The 18,990-nt window shown below is 63.9% G+C and overlaps 16 protein-coding genes across 16 annotated transcripts; 7 read left to right on the top strand and 9 right to left on the bottom strand.

Moving 5' to 3' along the window:
- Positions 1-4: 4 nt before the first annotated feature.
- Positions 5-481, bottom strand: FBP12 (peptidyl-prolyl cis-trans isomerase, FKBP-type; the record flags this gene model as incomplete). Its single annotated transcript, XM_001421784.1, has 2 exons — positions 5-165; positions 271-481. The coding sequence occupies 2 exons, from the start codon at positions 479-481 to the stop codon at positions 5-7; spliced, it is 372 nt and encodes a 123-aa protein (XP_001421821.1).
- A 147-nt stretch (positions 482-628) lies between these two features.
- OSTLU_37792 (predicted protein) lies at positions 629-3,697 on the bottom strand (the record flags this gene model as incomplete). Its single annotated transcript, XM_001421783.1, has 4 exons — positions 629-1,381; positions 1,469-2,068; positions 2,192-3,208; positions 3,263-3,697. The coding sequence occupies 4 exons, from the start codon at positions 3,695-3,697 to the stop codon at positions 629-631; spliced, it is 2,805 nt and encodes a 934-aa protein (XP_001421820.1).
- A 487-nt stretch (positions 3,698-4,184) lies between these two features.
- OSTLU_27973 (predicted protein) lies at positions 4,185-5,129 on the top strand (the record flags this gene model as incomplete). Its single annotated transcript, XM_001421915.1, has 1 exon — positions 4,185-5,129. One exon carries the CDS (start codon positions 4,185-4,187, stop codon positions 5,127-5,129), a length of 945 nt encoding a protein of 314 aa, XP_001421952.1.
- Positions 5,130-5,233: 104 nt separating this feature from the next.
- On the bottom strand, positions 5,234-5,660 carry OSTLU_27972 (predicted protein; the record flags this gene model as incomplete). Its single annotated transcript, XM_001421782.1, has 1 exon — positions 5,234-5,660. The coding sequence occupies exon 1, from the start codon at positions 5,468-5,470 to the stop codon at positions 5,234-5,236; it is 237 nt and encodes a 78-aa protein (XP_001421819.1). The 5' UTR covers positions 5,471-5,660.
- A 996-nt stretch (positions 5,661-6,656) lies between these two features.
- Positions 6,657-7,649, top strand: OSTLU_18450 (predicted protein; the record flags this gene model as incomplete). Its single annotated transcript, XM_001421914.1, has 1 exon — positions 6,657-7,649. One exon carries the CDS (start codon positions 6,657-6,659, stop codon positions 7,647-7,649), a length of 993 nt encoding a protein of 330 aa, XP_001421951.1.
- A 192-nt stretch (positions 7,650-7,841) lies between these two features.
- OSTLU_10376 (predicted protein) lies at positions 7,842-8,555 on the bottom strand (the record flags this gene model as incomplete). The annotated part of the gene is made up of 1 exon (XM_001421781.1): positions 7,842-8,555. A coding segment is annotated over one exon (714 nt), but the record flags the coding sequence as incomplete, so codon positions are not given.
- A 399-nt stretch (positions 8,556-8,954) lies between these two features.
- On the bottom strand, positions 8,955-9,485 carry OSTLU_37690 (predicted protein; the record flags this gene model as incomplete). The annotated part of the gene is made up of 1 exon (XM_001421780.1): positions 8,955-9,485. The coding sequence occupies one exon, from the start codon at positions 9,483-9,485 to the stop codon at positions 8,955-8,957; it is 531 nt and encodes a 176-aa protein (XP_001421817.1).
- A 58-nt stretch (positions 9,486-9,543) lies between these two features.
- Positions 9,544-9,918, top strand: OSTLU_27968 (predicted protein; the record flags this gene model as incomplete). The annotated part of the gene is made up of 1 exon (XM_001421913.1): positions 9,544-9,918. The coding sequence occupies one exon, from the start codon at positions 9,544-9,546 to the stop codon at positions 9,916-9,918; it is 375 nt and encodes a 124-aa protein (XP_001421950.1).
- Positions 9,919-9,951: 33 nt separating this feature from the next.
- OSTLU_27967 (MOP(MATE) family transporter: multidrug efflux) lies at positions 9,952-11,475 on the bottom strand. The gene has a single exon (XM_001421779.1). It carries the CDS (start codon positions 11,450-11,452, stop codon positions 9,995-9,997), a length of 1,458 nt encoding a protein of 485 aa, XP_001421816.1. The 5' UTR covers positions 11,453-11,475; the 3' UTR covers positions 9,952-9,994.
- An 80-nt stretch (positions 11,476-11,555) lies between these two features.
- OSTLU_27966 (predicted protein) lies at positions 11,556-12,566 on the bottom strand (the record flags this gene model as incomplete). The annotated part of the gene is made up of 1 exon (XM_001421778.1): positions 11,556-12,566. The coding sequence occupies one exon, from the start codon at positions 12,564-12,566 to the stop codon at positions 11,556-11,558; it is 1,011 nt and encodes a 336-aa protein (XP_001421815.1).
- Positions 12,567-13,001: 435 nt separating this feature from the next.
- Positions 13,002-13,439, top strand: OSTLU_27965 (predicted protein; the record flags this gene model as incomplete). The annotated part of the gene is made up of 1 exon (XM_001421912.1): positions 13,002-13,439. The coding sequence occupies one exon, from the start codon at positions 13,002-13,004 to the stop codon at positions 13,437-13,439; it is 438 nt and encodes a 145-aa protein (XP_001421949.1).
- A 7-nt stretch (positions 13,440-13,446) lies between these two features.
- On the bottom strand, positions 13,447-13,974 carry FBP17-2 (peptidyl-prolyl cis-trans isomerase, FKBP-type; the record flags this gene model as incomplete). The annotated part of the gene is made up of 1 exon (XM_001421777.1): positions 13,447-13,974. One exon carries the CDS (start codon positions 13,972-13,974, stop codon positions 13,447-13,449), a length of 528 nt encoding a protein of 175 aa, XP_001421814.1.
- Positions 13,975-14,545: 571 nt separating this feature from the next.
- OSTLU_7291 (predicted protein) lies at positions 14,546-14,974 on the top strand (the record flags this gene model as incomplete). The annotated part of the gene is made up of 1 exon (XM_001421911.1): positions 14,546-14,974. A coding segment is annotated over one exon (429 nt), but the record flags the coding sequence as incomplete, so codon positions are not given.
- A 497-nt stretch (positions 14,975-15,471) lies between these two features.
- OSTLU_18446 (predicted protein) lies at positions 15,472-16,437 on the top strand (the record flags this gene model as incomplete). The annotated part of the gene is made up of 1 exon (XM_001421910.1): positions 15,472-16,437. One exon carries the CDS (start codon positions 15,472-15,474, stop codon positions 16,435-16,437), a length of 966 nt encoding a protein of 321 aa, XP_001421947.1.
- A 43-nt stretch (positions 16,438-16,480) lies between these two features.
- OSTLU_89355 (predicted protein) lies at positions 16,481-17,497 on the bottom strand (the record flags this gene model as incomplete). The annotated part of the gene is made up of 1 exon (XM_001421776.1): positions 16,481-17,497. The coding sequence occupies one exon, from the start codon at positions 17,495-17,497 to the stop codon at positions 16,481-16,483; it is 1,017 nt and encodes a 338-aa protein (XP_001421813.1).
- Positions 17,498-17,580: 83 nt separating this feature from the next.
- OSTLU_27960 (predicted protein) lies at positions 17,581-18,757 on the top strand (the record flags this gene model as incomplete). The annotated part of the gene is made up of 1 exon (XM_001421909.1): positions 17,581-18,757. The coding sequence occupies exon 1, from the start codon at positions 17,954-17,956 to the stop codon at positions 18,755-18,757; it is 804 nt and encodes a 267-aa protein (XP_001421946.1). The 5' UTR covers positions 17,581-17,953.
- Between the last annotated feature and the right edge of the window lie 233 nt (positions 18,758-18,990).

The raw sequence follows: 18,990 nt of genomic DNA, 5'->3' as shown, positions 1-18,990 counted from the left end.
CGCTCTACTTTCCGCGCACGCTGAGCACCTCGATCTCGAACACGAGCGCGCCGTTCGGCGGGATCCCCCACGCCGGGAATCCTCCGGCGCCGTAGCCCTCGCTCGCGGGAATGTCGAGCTCGCGCGTCTCGCCGACGCGCGCGCCGAGGCAGCCGCGGTCCCAGCCTGCGGCGATTCGATTCGCGATCGTTCATCGTCAGTCGCGCGGCGTCGCGCGTCGCGGGCGCGCGAGCGCTCGGTTCTCGAGCGACGACGACGCGCGCGACGCACCGGTGATGACGCCGCCGACGCCGGCGGTGTACTCGAACGGTTTCTGTCCCGGGTCCTTGGTGGACCAGAACGTCTTTTGCGTCTCCTTGACGACGCCCTTGGCGTGGACGACGACGACGTCGCCGCGCTCGACGACGGGGGCGGACGGCGGCGCCTGGTTGAGGACGCGGAAGCGCGTGGCGCAGCCGGGAACGGGGACGAAGGCGGACATGGGACGCGGCGGGGAGTGCGGCGAGCGAAGACGACGACGCGGGACGGATGGTGGACGAACGCGAAGCGCGTGAGATGGCGTTGAAACGCTTGTTTTGATTTACACGTTCGCGGTGGCGCGATCGGCGCCGGTGGGGTCGCCGCGGGACTAGACGCCGGCGTCGCCGATGTGGAAACTGAGCGTGCACCGAATTTCGTTGAACAAATCGTCGATCCTGCTGTAGGATTTGTGCATGGCCTCTCGCAGGGCGTGACACTCGTCGACGAGCGCGCTGGATTGCATGATCGCGGTGGTGTGCACGTTGAGAAACACGTTGAGTTGGGCGTTGACCATCTCGTAGTACATGCCGCTCGCGATTGCGGCGGTGAAAAATTTGATGGCGCTCCGCAAAGTTTTCACGTCGTCCTCGGACATGAACTTGTGATCCCAAGGTCCGAGCGATCGCAGCTCGGCGTCGACGACGTGTATCGACGCATTCTTCAAGAATTCGAGCGCTTCGGTGTAGTCCTCCGATCGTTCTCCTCGAAGAATCAACGTCAAGAGCGGCGTCGCGGACGCGCCGGCGAGATCCGCGCCTTGACGCAAAATTCGACTCTTCGGTGCTTTGGAATCATCATCGCCGGTGTCGTCTTTGGCGTTGAGCTCGGATTCTCGCGCGGGATCGAAGACAGATCGACGCACGTCGTCGCTCGCGGCGGCTGTGGGCAGAAAGAACGGCGCCAATTCCGGTTCTTTGTCATCGGTCTTCACCTTACTCTTCGCTTGCACCGTCTCCAGATTCAGTAGCATTTCGATTTGCGTCTGAGGCATCATCGCCAGAGTAATCATGCCAGGGGCTATTTGTTTCGGGCCGGTGGCCATTTCTTTGAAATATTCTTCCAACTCTTGCAAATTGCGATGCTCTTCTTCTTCGTCTTCTTCGAACGGGTGAATGTACACGTCGGTATCGTTGGACTCCTTGTTCGTCTCCTCAGACGCATCGCGCACGCCGCCGTCTGCGTCGGATTCCGCGTGTTTTCTCGGAAGTGCGATGGAAACTTTGCGCCCGTACGCCAATTTGGTGTCGTAATCAAACATCGGCATGTTCACCCACAAATACAACCCGACCCTGTTCTCGTGCACGGTGGCTAAAAAGTCCATTCGCGGTGAAAAGCTCATGGCGGTGACTTTATCCGCACCGAGAATCATGTGTTGAATCAATCTCGCGGCGGGAATATCGTACACTCGTATCGTTCCGGTGGTGTCGAGGACGAAGATCCATTTACCGTTTTCACTGATTTGCACGCTCGTGATATCTCCAGCCTCATTTTCCTGACCGCGTGGCTTGAACGTGCGAACACGTTTACCCGTCATGGTATCGTATACGCGCACGTGCTTATCAGCGCATCCAACGACGAGCAATGAGTCCTCGTGCAAGTGACCGCACCGCACGCCGCACCCGACGTCGATTTCCAAGTCAATCTTCAACTCGCTAAATTTCCACACGCGAATCATCCCGTCGACACCCGCGGTGACGACGCTTCTATTCGCGCAGTGTGCTTGTATGCACGTCACTTCACCGTCGTGCGCGGCAACGCGCAATTTTCCCTCTGCGTTTCCACCGGTTTGATTCGCGAGAGCCCAAAACGAACGCTTGCCGCCGGGGAAATTGTACCCTTCGTTTCCGTTCTTCTTCTTCTTTGTGCGCATCACCTCATCAGCGTCGAGGACGCGCTCGAACGCGCCACGATGCGCGCCCGATTGCAAGTTGAATCGATGGATCGCCCCGTTTGCGGCACCGAGAAAGGCAAAGTTGCCGCACGCGCTAATCGCAACCGACTTGACTTCGCACTTGCCGTCGTCCTTCGGACATTGCAAAATGTGTTCACCGAGCGCACCTTTGGAAATACGCCACGTGTACGCCTTGTTTGAACCTTCGTGCGCGGTGACGACGTTTGCCCAATCGCGCTCGCGAAGCTCGCCCCACGCCATCTTCGTAACCGGAGAAAGTTTCAACTCTTCCTCCGCGACGCCGATTTTCTTCGCGCGCTTGCTGACATTCTTTTGGCTCAACTCGATGTTTTGCTGATCACGAAACGCGTGAAAAAATCGCAACGTTCGATCGCTCCCAGCCGCTAAAAGTTTCTTGCCTTCACCGTAGAACGACACGCTCGTCGGCGGCTTGGAGTGTCCGGCGCGAAAGCGCAAGAGTCGAGCGTCGCCGTCTTCTCTATCAAAAATCCACTCCTTCAACGTGTTATCGAACCCACTCGACACCATCACCGGTTGTCCATCGAGAAATTTCAACGAAACCACCGGACCTTCGTGACATTGCACGATGAGCGTGCGCAACGAGCGCTTTTCCAAATCCCAAACCGTCACGCGTCCCGTTTCGTCGCCGACGCACAGCACGTCGTCCTGATCATCCGTTCTAAACGCCAGCGCCGTCACCTTTACCCCACGCTCGGGCGTGAGCGTAAACAAAACTTTATCTTCTAATACGTTCACCAAAAGCACGCGCCCATCCGCCAAACCGACGGCGACGACATCCGTCGCCGGCGAGTTCTCCAGCGCCGTCACCGCCGACCCCCAGCCCGCAAATTCGTGCACCAATTTACCCGCTCGCACGTTCATCAGCGCCAATCGCCCATCGCTCGAGCCAAACAGTAACTTATCCACGTATCCATCGGGATGACACACCGTCGTCGCCGCGAACGTCCGAGGCATCTCCATCGCTCGCGCGCCGAGCTCGAGCTCCGAGTCGCTCTCGCCCTCCGGCCCCGTCGGTTCTCCTCGTCCCACCGCCCACGCCCGCTCGCGCGCCCGCATGGCGTCATCATCGATGTCCCACATCTTCACCGCCCCATTTTCGTCCACGCTCGCCAAGTGTCGTCCGAACGCGTGCAGCGTCGTCACCCGCGCGTCGTGTCCCGAGCCGTCGTCCCGCCCCAGTCCTTCGCAGCACTCCGCCAATCGTTTCGCGCACCTTATCTCCCGTCCGATCGCGCAAAACGTGTAATCCTTCCTCACCGCCATCGCCCCGATCCCTCGCGCGTCGCTCGTCGCGAACCGCGCGCTTCGAAAGACCAATGTGAGTTTTCGCGCGTCGTACACCGCGAACGCGTCCTCCGCGCTCACCGTGACGAACGTCTCCGTCCCGCGCCGCTTGACGACGAGCGCGCATCCTCGCTGCGCGTTCACGAGGCCGAGCGCGCGATACGGCGCGAAGAGCGCCATCGCGCGCGTCGACGATGCGTCGCGAAATGGCGGCGGCGGCATTTCGTCGCGCTCGACGCCGCGCGCCGGCCGCGCGTCCGCGACGCGTCGCGACATGGCGCGCGGTCAGCGCGCGCGCGCGACCGGCGCGCGCGATCGGCGCGTCATCGCGCGCGCGTGCGTCGCGCTGGCGATTCTTTGTGGATTTCAGTTGGCGTTCGCGCGCGAGCGCGAGAAAACCGTCGAGACGTGGCGACGCGCGCTCGACGTCGCGCGCCGAGGCGCGGACGCCGCGGTGCGATACGCGCGCGACGCGCGGGACGCGCTCGATCGACGCGCGAGGGGGTGCGGACGCGATGGATGGTTTTGCGAAGAGGCGCTGTGCGCGCGGACGCGAGCGCTGACGACGCGAGAGTTGCTGGGGCAAGACGTCGGCGCGGCGCTCGTCGTCGACGCGGTGTGCGATCACGCGGAGAAATCGTCGCGTGATCGAGAGAAACCGCTGGTGATGTCGCTGCACGGGAGTCCGGGGGTGGGGAAGTCGTTGTTTCATAGGATATTGGCGCGCGCGGCGTACAACGCGACGCGAGAGAGCGATTTCGACTCGGGACGACGAGGACGACGAAACGAGGCGTGCCCGGGGGCGGGATGCCCGGGGTATAAGGTGATATTCGGTACGGACTACGTGGTGCGCGAACGCGAGACGCAGGCGAGGATGTTGCGAGACGCGGTGACGCGACACTTGGAAAAGTATCCCGAATCCGTCGTCGTCGTCGAGGAGTACGATAAGTTAGGGTGTCCGGCGCGCGGAATGTTGAAGCAGATGCTCGAACACGGCAGCGCGGGGACGGGGGCGAACCCGTTCGATCGAAACGTGACGTTTGGGCGATCGATATTCGTGTTGGAGGCGAATATGGGATTCATGGACGTGCACGACGCTTCGGCGGCGGGCGGCGGCGCGCCCACGGGCGACGAGCTCACGGCGTTGCAGCGCAAGCTGAAGGATGGGTTGTTCGAAAAGTGGACGAGCGATGGTTGCGAAGATCGCGAGGACACGCTCAAGGTGGTCGGCGCGATCGATATATTCGTGCCCTTCGTCCCGCTCGATCGCGCGGCGGTGAAAGCCATCGTGCACGCGCAGCTCGAGCGACGCGGTGAGACGAAAAAAGCGCGCCGCGAGCTCGCGCGATTGGAGTGGGACGACCGCGTGCTCGAAGCCCTCGTGAACGAGGTCGAGTTCGAGGGCGAGTACGCCATCGAAGGCGGCAAAGAGGTTGCCATCGTGCTGTCGCGATGCGTCACCCGCGCGTTGCGCGTCCTCGCCGAAACCGAAATCGCCCGCGCGGGCACCGACGGCGTCGGCGTCCGCGCGCGCGTCCTTCGCGATCGCGTCGTGCGTCTGAAACCATCCACCGCCCCGGCCACCGCCCCCGTCGTCGCGGTGCTCGCGTAGACGACGAATGACGAATCGCGCGCGCGCGAAACCAAAGCGTCCATGTCGTTACAAAATCGATCGAATCGAAGCGTCGAATCCACCTCTCTCACCCGCGCTCGCGCTCACTTCCCTCCCCTCGCGCGTTCGCGCTCCGCCCGCCGCTCGCGCTCTCGCTTGCTCTCGCCCTCGCTCGCGCTCGCGCTCGCGTCCCGCCCCATCGACCGCATCATCTCCTCCTGCATCGCCAACTGCTCCGCGCGTCCGTTCTTCAGCGAATCGCATATCGGTTCGCAATCCTTCCACCCGCCCGTGCCGTACGCCAGCGCGTCGTCGCGCGTCGTCGCCGCCGTCGCCAGCATCGTCGCCGTCATCATCACGATCGCGCGTCGCGTCGACCGTTCCTCGCGCGCGTCGTCGTCGTCGCGCGCGACGGCGCGCGTCGTCGTCGTCGTCGTCGCGCGTCGCGCGTTCGCCCGCGTCGCGCGTCGCGCGCTCGCCCGCGTCGTCGTCGGACGCGTCGTCGTCGTCGGACACGTCATCATCGGCATCGGCGCGATGTGCCGCGCGACGATTCGATTCGCGCGCGTCGCGAACGACGCGCGCGCGAACGACGACGCGCGCGCGGACGCGCGACGACGACGCGCGCGAAAAATAACCGCGACTCGCCGCGCTCGAGCGCGCGCGCGTCGTCGTTCGCGCGCGCGCGACCGCGACGTCATCGCGATTTTTACGCCGCACGCGATCGATCGCGGTCGCGTCGACGCGCGTCCGCGCGCGCGACGCGTCGGCGGCGATCGTCGCGTCGCCGCCGTCGACGTCGCGCTAGAAAAAAAAAATATCGACGACGCGGGAGTTAAAGCGCGGTGCGGTGGATCGCGCGACGCCGGCGCGCGCGACGCGTCGAATCCACGTGCACGTTTCTTCGCGACGGGCGCGGACGGATGGATGGATGGATGGATGCCCGGGCGACCGGGACGGCAGGTCGCGGCGCGGCGCGATGTCGCGGTGCGCGGTGTGCCTGGAGACGTGCGCGGGGAAGTGTGTGGTGCGTGCGCGCGCGACGAACCGAACGACGCGACGCGACGCGACGAACGACGCCGATGACGAACAGACGAAGGCGCGATTTGAAACGAACGTTTGACGGATGCGACGCGAACGAACGACTGACGACGAGCGACGCGGGCGACGGGCGTCGCGCGACAGGCGCTGCGAGGATGCGGACACGTGTATCACGTGCGATGCATCTCGAAGTGGCACGACGTGGAGACGCGGCGACGGGCGAGGGAGGAAAGGGGAGGACGAGGACGACGCGACGATTGCGGCGAGGCGACGTGTCCGACGTGTAAACGCGAATTCGCGTACGACGATTGCGTGACGATATACCTGGATCATAAAACGATGGATGACGGCGTTGACGACGCGCACGGGGGGCGGAGTCAACCGACGCCGGGCAGGCGGCGGTCGAGGGGGGGGGAGGACGGCGCGCGAGGCGCGGACGAGCGGTACGCCGAGTGCGCGCGAGAGCTGAGGCGAGAGCGAGAGCGGATGCGGGAGGCGCTGGACGCGATAGAGACGTTAAAGCGGGAAAAGGATGCGATCGGGCGACGCGCGACGGAGAGCGATGACGCGCGACGGGCGTTGGAAAAGGCGAAGAATGAGTTGAGCGCGATTCGGTTGGCGCAAGACACGCTCGCGTCAAAGGTTCGCCGGGACGCCAGGGAGATGAAGACGTTGCGAGAGAAGAACGACGAGTTGACGCGGAGTTTGTCAAAGTTCGAAGACAAGGAGCGCATCGAGAGAGAAGTCGCGGCGAGCGCGTCGTCGCTCGGAGAGAGGGAGATGTTGAAGAGGCTGGAGGGGAGCGATCCGCGCTTGGCGATGACGACGCTCGTGCGAAACTTGTGCGCGAAGAATAAACAAATCGCGTCGCAGCAAGAGCAATACGACGCGCTCGCGCGCAAAGTTCGCGAAAAGGAAAAAGACGTCAAGGCGCTGGAGGCGAAATTGGACGCGTTTCGCGACGTCGCGAAGACGCAAACGGCGGCGAAACCAAAGCCGGCGGCGCCCGCGCCGCCGACGTCGACGGGCGATTTCCAGCTCGGCGGTCGCGCCAATAGCAGGCACGCGTGGGGAGTGGATGATCCGAGCGAGTTCGCGTATCCGCCAACGCAACGCGTCGCGGACAAGAAGCGCGTCGTGAAGAAGTCGTTGCGTCGAGGCGACGACGAATTGATGAAAAAGTTGGCGCCGCCGCCGCCGAAGCGTACGTCAAACCGCGACGAAATCAACTTGGTGAGCGACGACGACGACGATGGCGTCGAAGACGACGTTTTGGCGAATATTTTAAACGACGTCGACGCGCGCGTGGAGCGCAAGCGACAAAAGATGGCGGCGAGCGGGTCGGCGGCGACGAACAAGACGAGACGCGCCGGGTCATTTTTGAAGTCTTCGCCGCGAGCGCCGTCTAACTCAAACGGCACGTTCATCAAGCACGGCGCCGATGGGCGAGGTGGGCGAGGTAAGTTTTTCGCGATATGACATCATAGCTAGCTGTTCTAGTACGTAATTTGTAGAAAATCACGTCGTGTGCGAATCTTTGTAAATCTTTGACCCCCATCCGCTCGGGTTGGCGTCGATCGCCGCCTTGCGACGGCGACTCTCGGAAGATTGCTTCTGCGTCGATTGCGTCGATGCCTTCGCTCTCTCGCGAACGCGATCAGACACGACGCGCAGCTCGTCGACGTCGAGCGGACGCAAGCCGCCGATTTCCAAGTCGCCGAGCTCGAGCTCGGCGATGCGCGTTCGATGCAATCGCGTAACGTCGTACGACAAAGCTTCGCACATCTTTCGAATCTGTCGATTTCTTCCTTCCTTCAAAACGAAACGCAGCGTCCTAGGTCCGATCTTTCTCACCTCGCACGGCTGCGTCGGCGCCGTCGTCTCCGTCATCGTTCGCTGTTGAAGCGTCGTGATGACGACCCCCGCGGCCAGACGCTCGACGTCGGCCGCGCTCACGTCACGATCGACATCTACGTCGTACTCTTTCTCCGCCTTCCTGCTCGGATCGAGCAAAGCATCGCTCACGCGTCCGTCGTTCGTCAACAGCACCAACCCGCTCGAATCCTTGTCGAGCCTACCGACTGGAAATATTCGTATCTTTTTCATGCGAGCGCGCTCGCGTTCGAGCGCGAAATGCAACGACGTTCGTTGATGCGGTTCCATCGTGCACACGACGCCACGAGGTTTATTATACAACAAATACACGAACGACGACGTCGCGTCGTTCGCGATTTCCTCTTCGACGCGTCTCGCGTACGCCTCCCAGAGCATCACCTTGCCGTCCAGAGTCACCACGTCTCCCGCCTTGACGCGCTGCGACGGACGCACGAGCTCACCGTTCACGAGTACACGCCCCGCGCTCACCGCGGCGTCGGCTTCGCGACGTTTCAGGTGCGGCATGCACCGCACGAGGCGAAACCCGTCGCCCTCGTAACCGCCGCTCGAGCCGCCGCCCGCGCCGTCCGCGCCCTCGGTGTGCTTCACGAGCGTCCTCACGAGCGCGCCGACGGCATCGAGATTACGCGCGACGACGCCTTCGTCGATTGTCGGCGCGGGCGTCGTCGACGGCGCGCGCGCGACGTCGGGGGACCGACGACCTCGACGGCTCGCCGCGCCGTCGCGGCGGCCGCCGGCGCTCGAGCGCCCACGGCCCGCGCCGCGTCCGCGCCCACGACCGCTCGCGCGCGCCGCGACGCGCAACGCACCGACGCACGTCGTCGCCATCTCGTCGCGGCCGCGCGCGTCGCGCGATGACGTCCCGGCTCTCGGGACGCCGGCTCTCGGCTACGACGCCGCCTCGGACGCCGCGAACGCGCCCAATCCGTTCGCTTTCCAGACCCCTTCCGCGCTCGCGCCCTCAAATATTTCCTTTTTCCAAATCGGTACGCGCGCCTTGAGCGCCTCCATCGCCTCCGCGCACGCGTCCTGCGCGTCTTTCCTGTGCGCGCTCGCCACGGCGACGACGACGGACGTCTCGCCCGCGCCGACGTCCCCGACCCTGTGCGCGATATCGATCGCCCTGATCCCGTGCCCGCCGCGTCCGTCCAAGGCGTTTCCCTCGTCACCGTCTCCCGCGTATTTCACCACCAGTTCGTCCGCGATCGCGCGCAGTTCTCGCAGCGCCATCGGTTCGTAGCACTCGTAGCTCAACTTTTGCACTTTTTCGCCTCGAAACGTGTCTCGCGTCGTCCCCACGAACACGGAGATCGCCCCCGCGCGCGCGTCGCGGACGTATTCTATGTGTGCGCGCTCATCGATGGCGTTCGGCGCGATGGCGACGCGCACGCGCGCTTCGGGGACGTCGTCTTTCGACATTTAAAGTCCCAGGCGGTCGCTCGGGACGTCACGCAGTGACGCGACGGACGTCGCGGCGATGTCGACGGCGACGTCGACGCGCGCGCTCGGCGCCGCGCGCGCGACGACGACGAGAAACACCGCGCCGCGCGCGACGACGACGCGGCGCGCGCGCGCGCGCGTCGACAGAGTCGAGGTCCTCGCGCGCGCGGAGAGCGTGGATAGCGACGGCGCGAACGGCGCGAACGACGCGAACGACGGCGAGCGGGGCGCCGTCGACGGGCGAGACGCGGAGTATTACAAAGGATTCGTCACCGAACCCGTGGCGGTGGATCTGGAGGAGCGCGACATCTGGACGCCGACGATTAATTTGGTGACGAGGAGCGCCGTCGTGTTGGCCGGGTTGTTCGCGGCGTTTCTTTGGAGTAACGGGCTGCCTCCGTTCGCCGGGTGAGATGAATGAAGGATGTGAAATACATGAAAAACTTGCGAGCCACTAGTTCCCAGCCGTTGTTGTTGTGCTAATTCGTCTACAGCGCCGCGCCGCCGCGAAAGACGTTGGTCGCCGCGCGGGTGGCTAAAAATGATTCGTGTTGCCAGTCTAAACGGTACACCACCGATGCGAGAAACGAACCCGCCATCCCGACGCCGATCATGAGTCCCACCCATAAACCCTTCACCCCTTCGTCGCCGACGAAGGTGATTAAAGCGCCCGAGGTCAAACCGCACAACCACAGAGAGGCGAGATTGCTCTTCGCGATGAACGCCTGTTTCCCGCACGCGCGAAGGATGCCGTTACAGCATCCGAGCGAGGCGTCGAATATCTGGAAAGCGGCGGCGTAAGGGGCGATCTTGATGAGGGTAGCCGTGATCTCGGGGTCGTTTCCAGTGTACAGCCTCGCGATAGGTTTAATCGCGAAGAGTATCATAAACGCGCACCCCGCCATAAACGTGAGAGACATCGACGTTATTAACCACGCCGAACGCTTCGCTCCGCGCGGGTCTCGCATACCTAATAAATTTCCAACTCTAATCGATGCCGCGGTGCCGAACGACATCGGTCCCATCATGAAGGTCATCGTACAAATATTGAGCATCACCATGTGCGCGCCGAGGGATACTTCGCCCAGTTGCGCAGCCAAAACGACGGTGACTTCAAACGAGAAAGCCTCGCCGAACACCATGATGACGCCTTGAGTCGACAAGTGCGCGACGCGTGCGACCATGTCCCTGGTTATCGCCGCCTTCGCCGAGCGCCATTCGTCAAGCGCACCCGTCGCCCACCATCGCTCGTCCACGCAGACGTACGCGAGCAACATCGCGAGGTTCATCGCCCGAGCCGCGACCATGGCGATCGAGCTACCGATGACTCCCATTTTGTGCTGCTTGACGAGGGCGTGATGAAACGCGATGTTTACGAACAGCGTCGCCACCGAAGTCAGCCCCACGGCTCCGACTTTCCGCCGAACGCTCAAGTATTTCTGTAAACCCAGAGTCGCCGCGAGTGGATAAAAACTCCCGCACATGATGAGCGCGCAGTCGCGAATCTCTCCAGCCCTAGATTTATCAGCCTTGAACACCCCGATCGCGATCTCTTTCCCCGCCGCTAAAATCGCGTTCGCGGGCACGCAAAACGCGGTGATGGCGCACGTCGTGAGCAGCGCCCACGACTTGACGGCGCGCGCGTCCCCCGCGCCGTGCGCCTGGCTTCCCAGCGTGTCCATCGTCCCTCCGGCGCCCGTGATCGCCATCCAGAGCATGTTCCACATCGTCGCCGCTATCGTCATCGTCGTGAGCGCCTCGCGCGATTCGTTTCCGCAGTACACGAGCTGCGTGGCCATCAACAACTGCTGCGACCCGAACTGCGTCATGATTGGTGGACAAATGTGCGCCACCGCGCGCAGTTCCTCGCGCCACCACGACGCGCGGGCGTCGTCCGCGACGTCTTTCGTCGCGTCGCGCGCCTCGAGCGATTCATCGGGCGGCATCGCGCGGTGACGCGTCGCGACGTGACGCGCGCGCGACGCGAGCGAGGAGGGGGCGCCGTCGGCGAGCGCGCGCGCGGGCGGTGACTTTACATGCGTTGTCCGTCTATTCCGCGTCGTCCGCGTCTTCGGGGTTCGCTAAGACGTCTTTGAACGCCTGAAGCACGCTGGCGGGCTTGTACGTGAAAAACGCGAGGAGCATCGGGATGGGCGTCAACGCGACGCCGACGTCGGGGGCGAAGAGCGTGTTCCACCGGTTGAGCGCCATGAAGAGAATGACGGGTACTAAAATACTCGGTGGACCGCCCTGAACGCTCTCGGATTCCGCTTTGCCGCTGAGTAAGCGGACGTACACGATCGCACCCGCGGCGCCGAGAAGCCAAGAGTAACCCATGTTCGCGCCGCCGACGGCGAAGGCGGCGACGGCGCCCGAGCCCGCCATGCCCGCCGTGGTGAGCAATAAGTCCTCCTTAATCTTCGCGTACTTGACCTGATCCGCCGCCCGTCGCGCGGCTTTCTCTTCATCCGTTAAATCCGCGAACGCCTTGACCGGCATGAACGTCGCGTCCTTAATTTTCGATTTAATCGCGATTCCGCTCTGCGGTCTGTACCCGGGCGTCTTGAGCGCCTTGGCGCGTTCCGCCTTTTCCCACTCTCTTTGCCACCGCCCTTTCTCCGCTCGCGTCGGCGCGTAATTCCAACCGCGCAGGTTATACTTACTGTCTCCCTTCTTCGTCGTCGCCAGATCCAACGCCGTCGGTTCGCCCTTGACGCGTCCATTCTTATCGACGTATCGCAGCGCCGGATCTCGCGTCGCGTCCGCGAACAACGCCGACGCGCCGTCGCTCAATAATCGCGGTCCCTCCGCATCGCGTCGCCGTCTTCGTCGCTCGCCCTCCGCGTCGTCGTCATCCTCGTCCTCCTCATCGTCCTCCTCATCGTCCTCCTCATCGTCCTCGTCCTCGCGCTTTCTCAACGCCGCCGACAAATCGACGTTCAAGTCGTCCAACATTCTCGCCCGTCCGAACCCCAACCCCGCGTTCGCGCGCGCCTCGCTCTTCATCTCCCGCTCCCGTCGCGCCCGTTCCACGCGATCGAACTCGGCGTCGATGTCCATCTCCCATATCGGTCGTCCGTTCGCCCCGTCCCGCCCCGCGCGCGCCCACGCCGGTTCATTCGCCTCGTCGCTCGACGATTTCGAATCCTTCCTCGTCGACTCATCGTCGCCGTTCGCGGACGACGCGCGCGCGCGCGTCGCTCGACGACCGCGCCGCGCGATCGCGGACGACGCGCGACGCGCGCGCGGCGCTCGCGCTCGCGCGCGCGACGTCGACGTCGCTCGCATCGTCGTCGATGAGTGCCGCACACGTCGACGCGAACGTCGCGAAAGATTCGAATGTCGCAAACGTCCGGGACGTCCGTCGCGCGCGCGGGCGCGCGCGCGCGCGTCGCGCGCGTGCGCTCATGCGCGCGTCGCGCGAGCGCGACGTCGAGGCGCGACGCGACGCGCGCGCGGGCGTCGACGCGCGACGAAGGCGAGATGGTGCGCGCGATGCGGGCGCAGGCGCTGGCGACGAACGCGAACCCGAGCGTGAAAGCGATCGTGGACACGCTCGCGGAGCTCGCGGAGCAGGAGTTCGGGCTGGCGAACGTGAAGTTTCAGGAGGTGATGGCGAAGATGGACGAGTGCTTTGATTTCGAGCCGACGGCGTACGCGAGCGGCGTCGGGACGTCGCGAGAGACGAGGAACGCGGCGGGGACGAACAGTGGATCGTGCAAGACGTTTTATTTCGCGAAAATGCGAGGATTGAGCGAGGGCGCGGCGCTGCGGTTGTTTTGCGAGCACTACGAGGACGTGGCGAACGCGCCGAGCGGGGACTCGCACGCGAACATTCGAGCCTTCATGGAAAACGGATACGACGGATTGACGTTCGAGGGCGAGGCGTTGAGAGCGAAAGGCGCGGGCTCGGCGATGAATAACGACATTTAATCTCACTTCAACTCGGTGGAACGCTCACGCGCGTCAGCGTGACGTCGAACTCTACGTCGCGGTCGGGGTCGATTTTACCGCCTCGCGGAAAATCCGCGCCGTCGCTCCCGAACGCCAATCGCGCCGGCACGCGCACGACGCGTCGCCCGCCCTGTCGCATCCCGGCGACGCCTTCCTCTAACCCTCGACACAACGGCGGTCCGAGCTTCCCGCCGAACGACCACACGATTTCCCTTCCCGCCGACTCCGTGTCGTACGCGTACGCCTCGGCCTCCTCCGCCGAAACCGCGCGCGCGCGCAGTTTCGCCGCGCACAGGTACTGCTTTCGCACGCGCTCCCCCCCCCCCCGCGTGTACTCCACGTACGTCACTCCGCTCGGCAGTTCGACCGTCTTCAAATCCTCCCTCCGCACGTCCTCGGTGTTCTCGATCGCCTCGCGCGTCTCGCGTCTCGTCTTGAGCTGTTCGCTCAGCACGCCGAACGTCAGCGCCCCCAACCACGCCAGGCCGCCCTTGAGCCCGAATCTGCGCGTCATGAACGTCGCCACCGCGTCCGTGGACTCCGCCCGTCGCCTTTTCCCGCGCGTCGTCGCCGCGACGCGTTTCAGCGCGTCGTTCGCGTCGTCACTCGCGTCGTCGTCGTCGTCGTCGTCGTTCGTCGTCGTCGCGCGCGCGACGACGCGCCGCGCGATCGCGACGCGCGCGCGACGACGCGGTCTCGCGCGGTGTCGCGCACCAGCGCGCGTCGCGCGCGTCGCGATCGCGATTCGCGTCGACATGGCGCGTCGAGGCGTGCCGTCGACGCCGCACTTCGCGATGCCGACGCCGGTGACGCGCGCGACGCGCGCGACGGTCGCGCGCGCGGACGCGCGCCGGGAAATTCGCGCGATCGCGCGGCGCGTACACCGCGCGACGCCGGCGACGCGAACGCGCGCGACGCCGAACGACGACGCGAACGACGCGTCGTCGTCGCGCGCGCGCGACGTCGAAAGCGCGGCGCGAGGACGCGAGACCGGCGCGGACGCGGACGCGAGCGCGGACGGCGACGGGGACGGCTTGGCGTACCGCGCGGCGTCGGCGCCGACGAAGACGGATTACGAATTCGCCCTGCGAACGGCGATACGCGATGAGGATTACGAAGAAGCGGCGAGACTGAGAGATTTGATCGATAGCATATCCCGAGACGCCGCGCGCGCGGTGCAAGACGCGAACGAGGGTTTTTACAGAGCGTTTCGCGACGCCAGCGTCTCGGCGATGCGCGCGGTTTGGGCCGAGGGCGCGCACGTGCAGTGTCTCCATCCCGGTTCCGCCGTCGTCTCCGGCGCGCGCGACGTGTTGGAATCGTGGGAAATCATCTTCGCGAGCATGCCCGACGGCGGTGCGGACGTGCAGTGCGCCGACGTTCGCGTGCACGCGGGCGACGGTTGGGGGTTCGCCACGTGCGTCGAGCGCGTCTCCGGCGGCGCCTCGCTCGCCGCGACGAACGTCTTCGAGCGTCAGCTCGACGGTTCGTGGCGCATGGTCTTACACCAGGCGCACGGGGTGATGTCGCTCGGCGCCGCGCCCACCAAGGTGGATTGGTGACGTCACCGACTGTCGCGCTTCGACTGGAAACGACGCGTCGCCGACTTTGTAAATCTCGCCCTATCCACGACGCGCGTCTCGGCGACGTCTCGCCCTATCCACGACGCGCGCCTCGGCGATGTGAATGATGCATCAATCAATCTTTCGCGCGATCGTCGTCGCACTCGTCGACGCGTCGACGCTACGCGCGAGACGGCTTCGGCTAAGGCGTCGGTTTTAGAGACTCACACACGACGCTCGGGCGCGACATGTTCGCGGCGCGCACCGCGCGCGACGCGCGCGCGCTGCGCTCGAGATCGCGAAACGATGCGACGCGCGGCGCGGCGTCGCGCGCGCTGCGAAAGATGCGGAAGACGCGCGCGTGCGACGCGAGCGCGAGCGCGAGCGCGAACGATCCGCTCATGGTGCGAGCGGCGAGGAAAGAAAAGGTCGAACGCGCGCCGGCGTGGATGATGCGACAAGCGGGACGGTACATGAAGGAGTACCGGGACGTGGCGGTGAAACATCCGAGCTTTCGCGAGCGAAGCGAGACGACGGATCTGATCTGCGAGATCACGCTGCAACCGTTTCGCGCGTTTCAACCGGATGGGGTGATTCTGTTCAGCGACATCTTGACCCCGTTTCCGGCGTTCGGGATCGATTTCGAGATTGACGATTACAAGGGACCGATGTTGGAGAAGACGATTCGAAGCGCGGAGGATTTGAAGATGTTGCACGAAGTTGATTTGAGTAAGGTTGAGTTCGTGGCGGATTCGTTGAAGATTTTGCGACAAGAGGTTGGTGATGAAGCGGCCGTGCTCGGTTTCGTCGGCGCGCCGTGGACGCTGTGCACGTACATCGTCGAAGGGCAATCGACGTCGACGTACAAAACCATCAAGTCGATGTGCTTCAACAATCCCGAGGTGTTGCACAAGTTGCTGAGCGCCGTGGCGGACGCGTTGGCGGTGTACGTCGGATTCCAAATCGATGCCGGCGCGCAAGTGATTCAAGTGTTCGACTCTTGGGGTGGACAATTGCCGCCGCACATGTGGGAGGAATGGAGCAAGCCGTACATCGAGCGCGTCGTTCGCAAGGTGAACCAGACGCACCCGGGAGTGCCGATTACTATGTACGCCAACGGTTCGGGCGGTCTTTTGGAGCGCATGGCGACGTTGCCGGTGGACACCATCGGGCTGGATTGGACGATCGATATGGAGGATGGTCGACGCCGCGTCGGGGACAAGGCGGTGCAAGGTAACGTCGATCCCGTCGTCCTCTTCGCCGGAGAAGACGCGATCGAAAAGGCTGTCAGAGACGTGTGCCGCAAGGCGGGTCCGACCGGTCACATCCTCAACCTCGGTCACGGCGTGCTCGTGGGCACGCCTGAGGAATCGGTCAAGCACTTCTTCGACGTTTCTAAGACGATCACGTACTAGATTTTTAACGCGCTATTGTTGTGACTAAATTTCCTATCGACGGCTAAAGCTCGACTTCGGCGGCGCTCGCTTCGACTTCTCGACGATAATCGCGCAGCGCATCCACGAGCGTCTTCAACGCGTGGTTCTTTTTCACTGATCTACAGTGTTCGTAGTGCGCCTGGAGCATCTCGTCCGCCCCGCGCGCGTTTCCCATGCACTCCACGAGCGAGGCTTCGTACTCGTCTGCGTACACGGCGCGAGACAAGGCGCGCTGCGCGTTCCCTCGCGCCAACTCTTTCGCCGTCTTCGCTATATCACTCAGCGCCTCTCGTGCGTTCAGATTTAACTCCGACGCGTTCGTCGATGCCCCCGTGCGCGGGTCGACGAAATCTGCGTCGAGCCAAACCGTGACGGCGTACCTTTTCGCCGCCGTCGACGGCGTCACTCGATGCAGCGTTCGGTCGCTAAAAAATATGGCTAATCGGTTATGTTTCGGCTGAATCGTCGCCGCGACGCCGCAAAACGGTTGAAGACGTAATTCACCCCCGTCGCCCGGCTTCCAATCGGGATTGAGATATAATATACACGTCAACGCTCGATTCGACGGCGCGCCCGGGTTGTCGTAGTGCCACGGGAAGCACGCGCCGCGTCCTTCGTTCACTTGCAATTTCACCGTGCGCGAGTCCGGACCGTCGCGCAGCGCGATCTCTGGAATCACCCTTCGAAACGCATCCGCCATGCCTCGCTCCGTCGCGCGAAAGAATTCCCAAATCGTCGCGTACGCCGCGTCGCGCTTCGTCTCCGCCAGCGTCCCGTCGTCGTGCATGTCGCACTCGTAAATGTTCGGTTTCCCGAACAAGTGTTCGTCCCCGAACTTGGTGCGATTCGGTCGTAAATACTTTCGCCCGCCTCCCCGCCCCGTCTCGTTCGCATCGCGCGCGTCCGCGAGTCGTTCGAGCTCGCGGCGCATCGCGTCCGCGGTGTCCCGCTCGAGAAAGTCATCGACGCACGCGTACCCGCGCGACGCGAGCCGCGCGCCGAGCGCGTCGTCGACGCGCCGCGCGAATCGCGCCTCCATGCGACGCGCGTCCAGCGGCCGCGCACCGCGTCGCCGCGACGCGCTCTGACGTTCTGTCGTCGTCACTGCGCGACGACGACGATGGCGATCCTGGACGACGCCGACGGCGCGGAGACGCGCGAGAGTCCGCGAGACGCGAACGACGCCATCGTCGTCGACGCGATGAGCGAGGGCGCGACGCCGACGGCGCGCGGTGGCGCCGATGCGCGCGACGACGATGGCGACGACGACGAAACTTCCACGCGAAAGTTGTTACCGAACGACGCGGCGACGACGACGAGCGACGCGAAGACGACGACGACGCGCGAGCGCGCGGAGGACGATCTCGAGCGTGAACTCGACGCGGTCGTGGACGGCGGGCGCGACGACGCGGGAGCGAGCGGAGATGGAGATGAGGAATCGCAGCGCGCGGCGCCCGAGGACGCGTTCGACCGGTACCTTCAACCAAAGTTTTGGATGACGCTCGGTGACGTGAAGATATTCGTGTCGCTGTGGACGATTTATGTGTGGGGGGTGATGTGGACGCTGTTGGTCGTGCTCGGACCGTTTGTTGGCGGCGGGGGTTTCTTCTTTTGGGTGCTCTTTGTGACGATTTTCTTGTCGTGCTTTTTCGCGTTCGGATACGGGACGATGATCGCGCACGAGCTTAGCCACGTGTACGCGTGCAGACGATTCGGGGGTAGAGTCGATGAGGACAAGGGGATCATTTTATGGCCGTTCGGGGCGCTGGCCTTTTTGCATTTGGACGGGTTGACGCTGTCGCAAGAGCTCGCGGTGACGCTCGCGGGACCGATTTCTCACGCGCCCATGCTTGCACTTTGGTGGCTCCTGAGCCTCGTCGCGCTCGATGATGTCTCATTCTTGTGTCGGTACTTGGCGTTTCTGAACTTTGCGCTCTTAGTGTGGCACTTTCTTCCGTGTTACCCCATGGACGGTAGTCGCGTCTTGGCGTGCGTGTTGCTCCTCACGCGCCGCGTGCGCGTGGAAACCGCGGCGTGGGTCGTCGTCGTCACCAGTTACGCGTGCTCGATCGCGTACATCTACCTCAGCCTGACCGGTCATTTCTCCATCACCCTCTATTTCGCCCTCCAAAATCTCGATTGGGTGTTCGGCGTCTTTTGCCTCGTCGCCACGTCGCACGTGTTGTTTCTGTTGCGAAACGGCCGCGTGCGCGATCACCCCACGTTCTCCCGTTACGAGATCGTGTACGACGCCTACCACGCCTTCGACGACGTCAGTCGTCCCGAGGTGTTTTTGTGATCGATCTCACCTTTCGCGCTCGCCCGCGCCGTCGAAGCCGCCGCGCGCGTGAAAATATCTCGCGCGTTCCGCCCAAACCCCTGTGGCGTTGTCCCGCACAACGCGACTCGATCGTCATGTTGGCCTCCGCCGTCGCGAACGGTCGATGCGTCGCGCACGCCCCCGTCGCGCGCGTCGCGAAAACGCATAGATCCAGAGTCGCCCACCCCCTCCGCGCGGTCGGCACGGGCGAA

Source organism: Ostreococcus lucimarinus, chromosome 16, assembly GCF_000092065.1.
Source record: "Ostreococcus lucimarinus CCE9901 chromosome 16, complete sequence".
Taxonomy (NCBI): Eukaryota; Viridiplantae; Chlorophyta; class Mamiellophyceae; order Mamiellales; family Bathycoccaceae; genus Ostreococcus; species Ostreococcus sp. 'lucimarinus'.
This window is presented reverse-complemented; position numbering and strand designations above follow the sequence as displayed.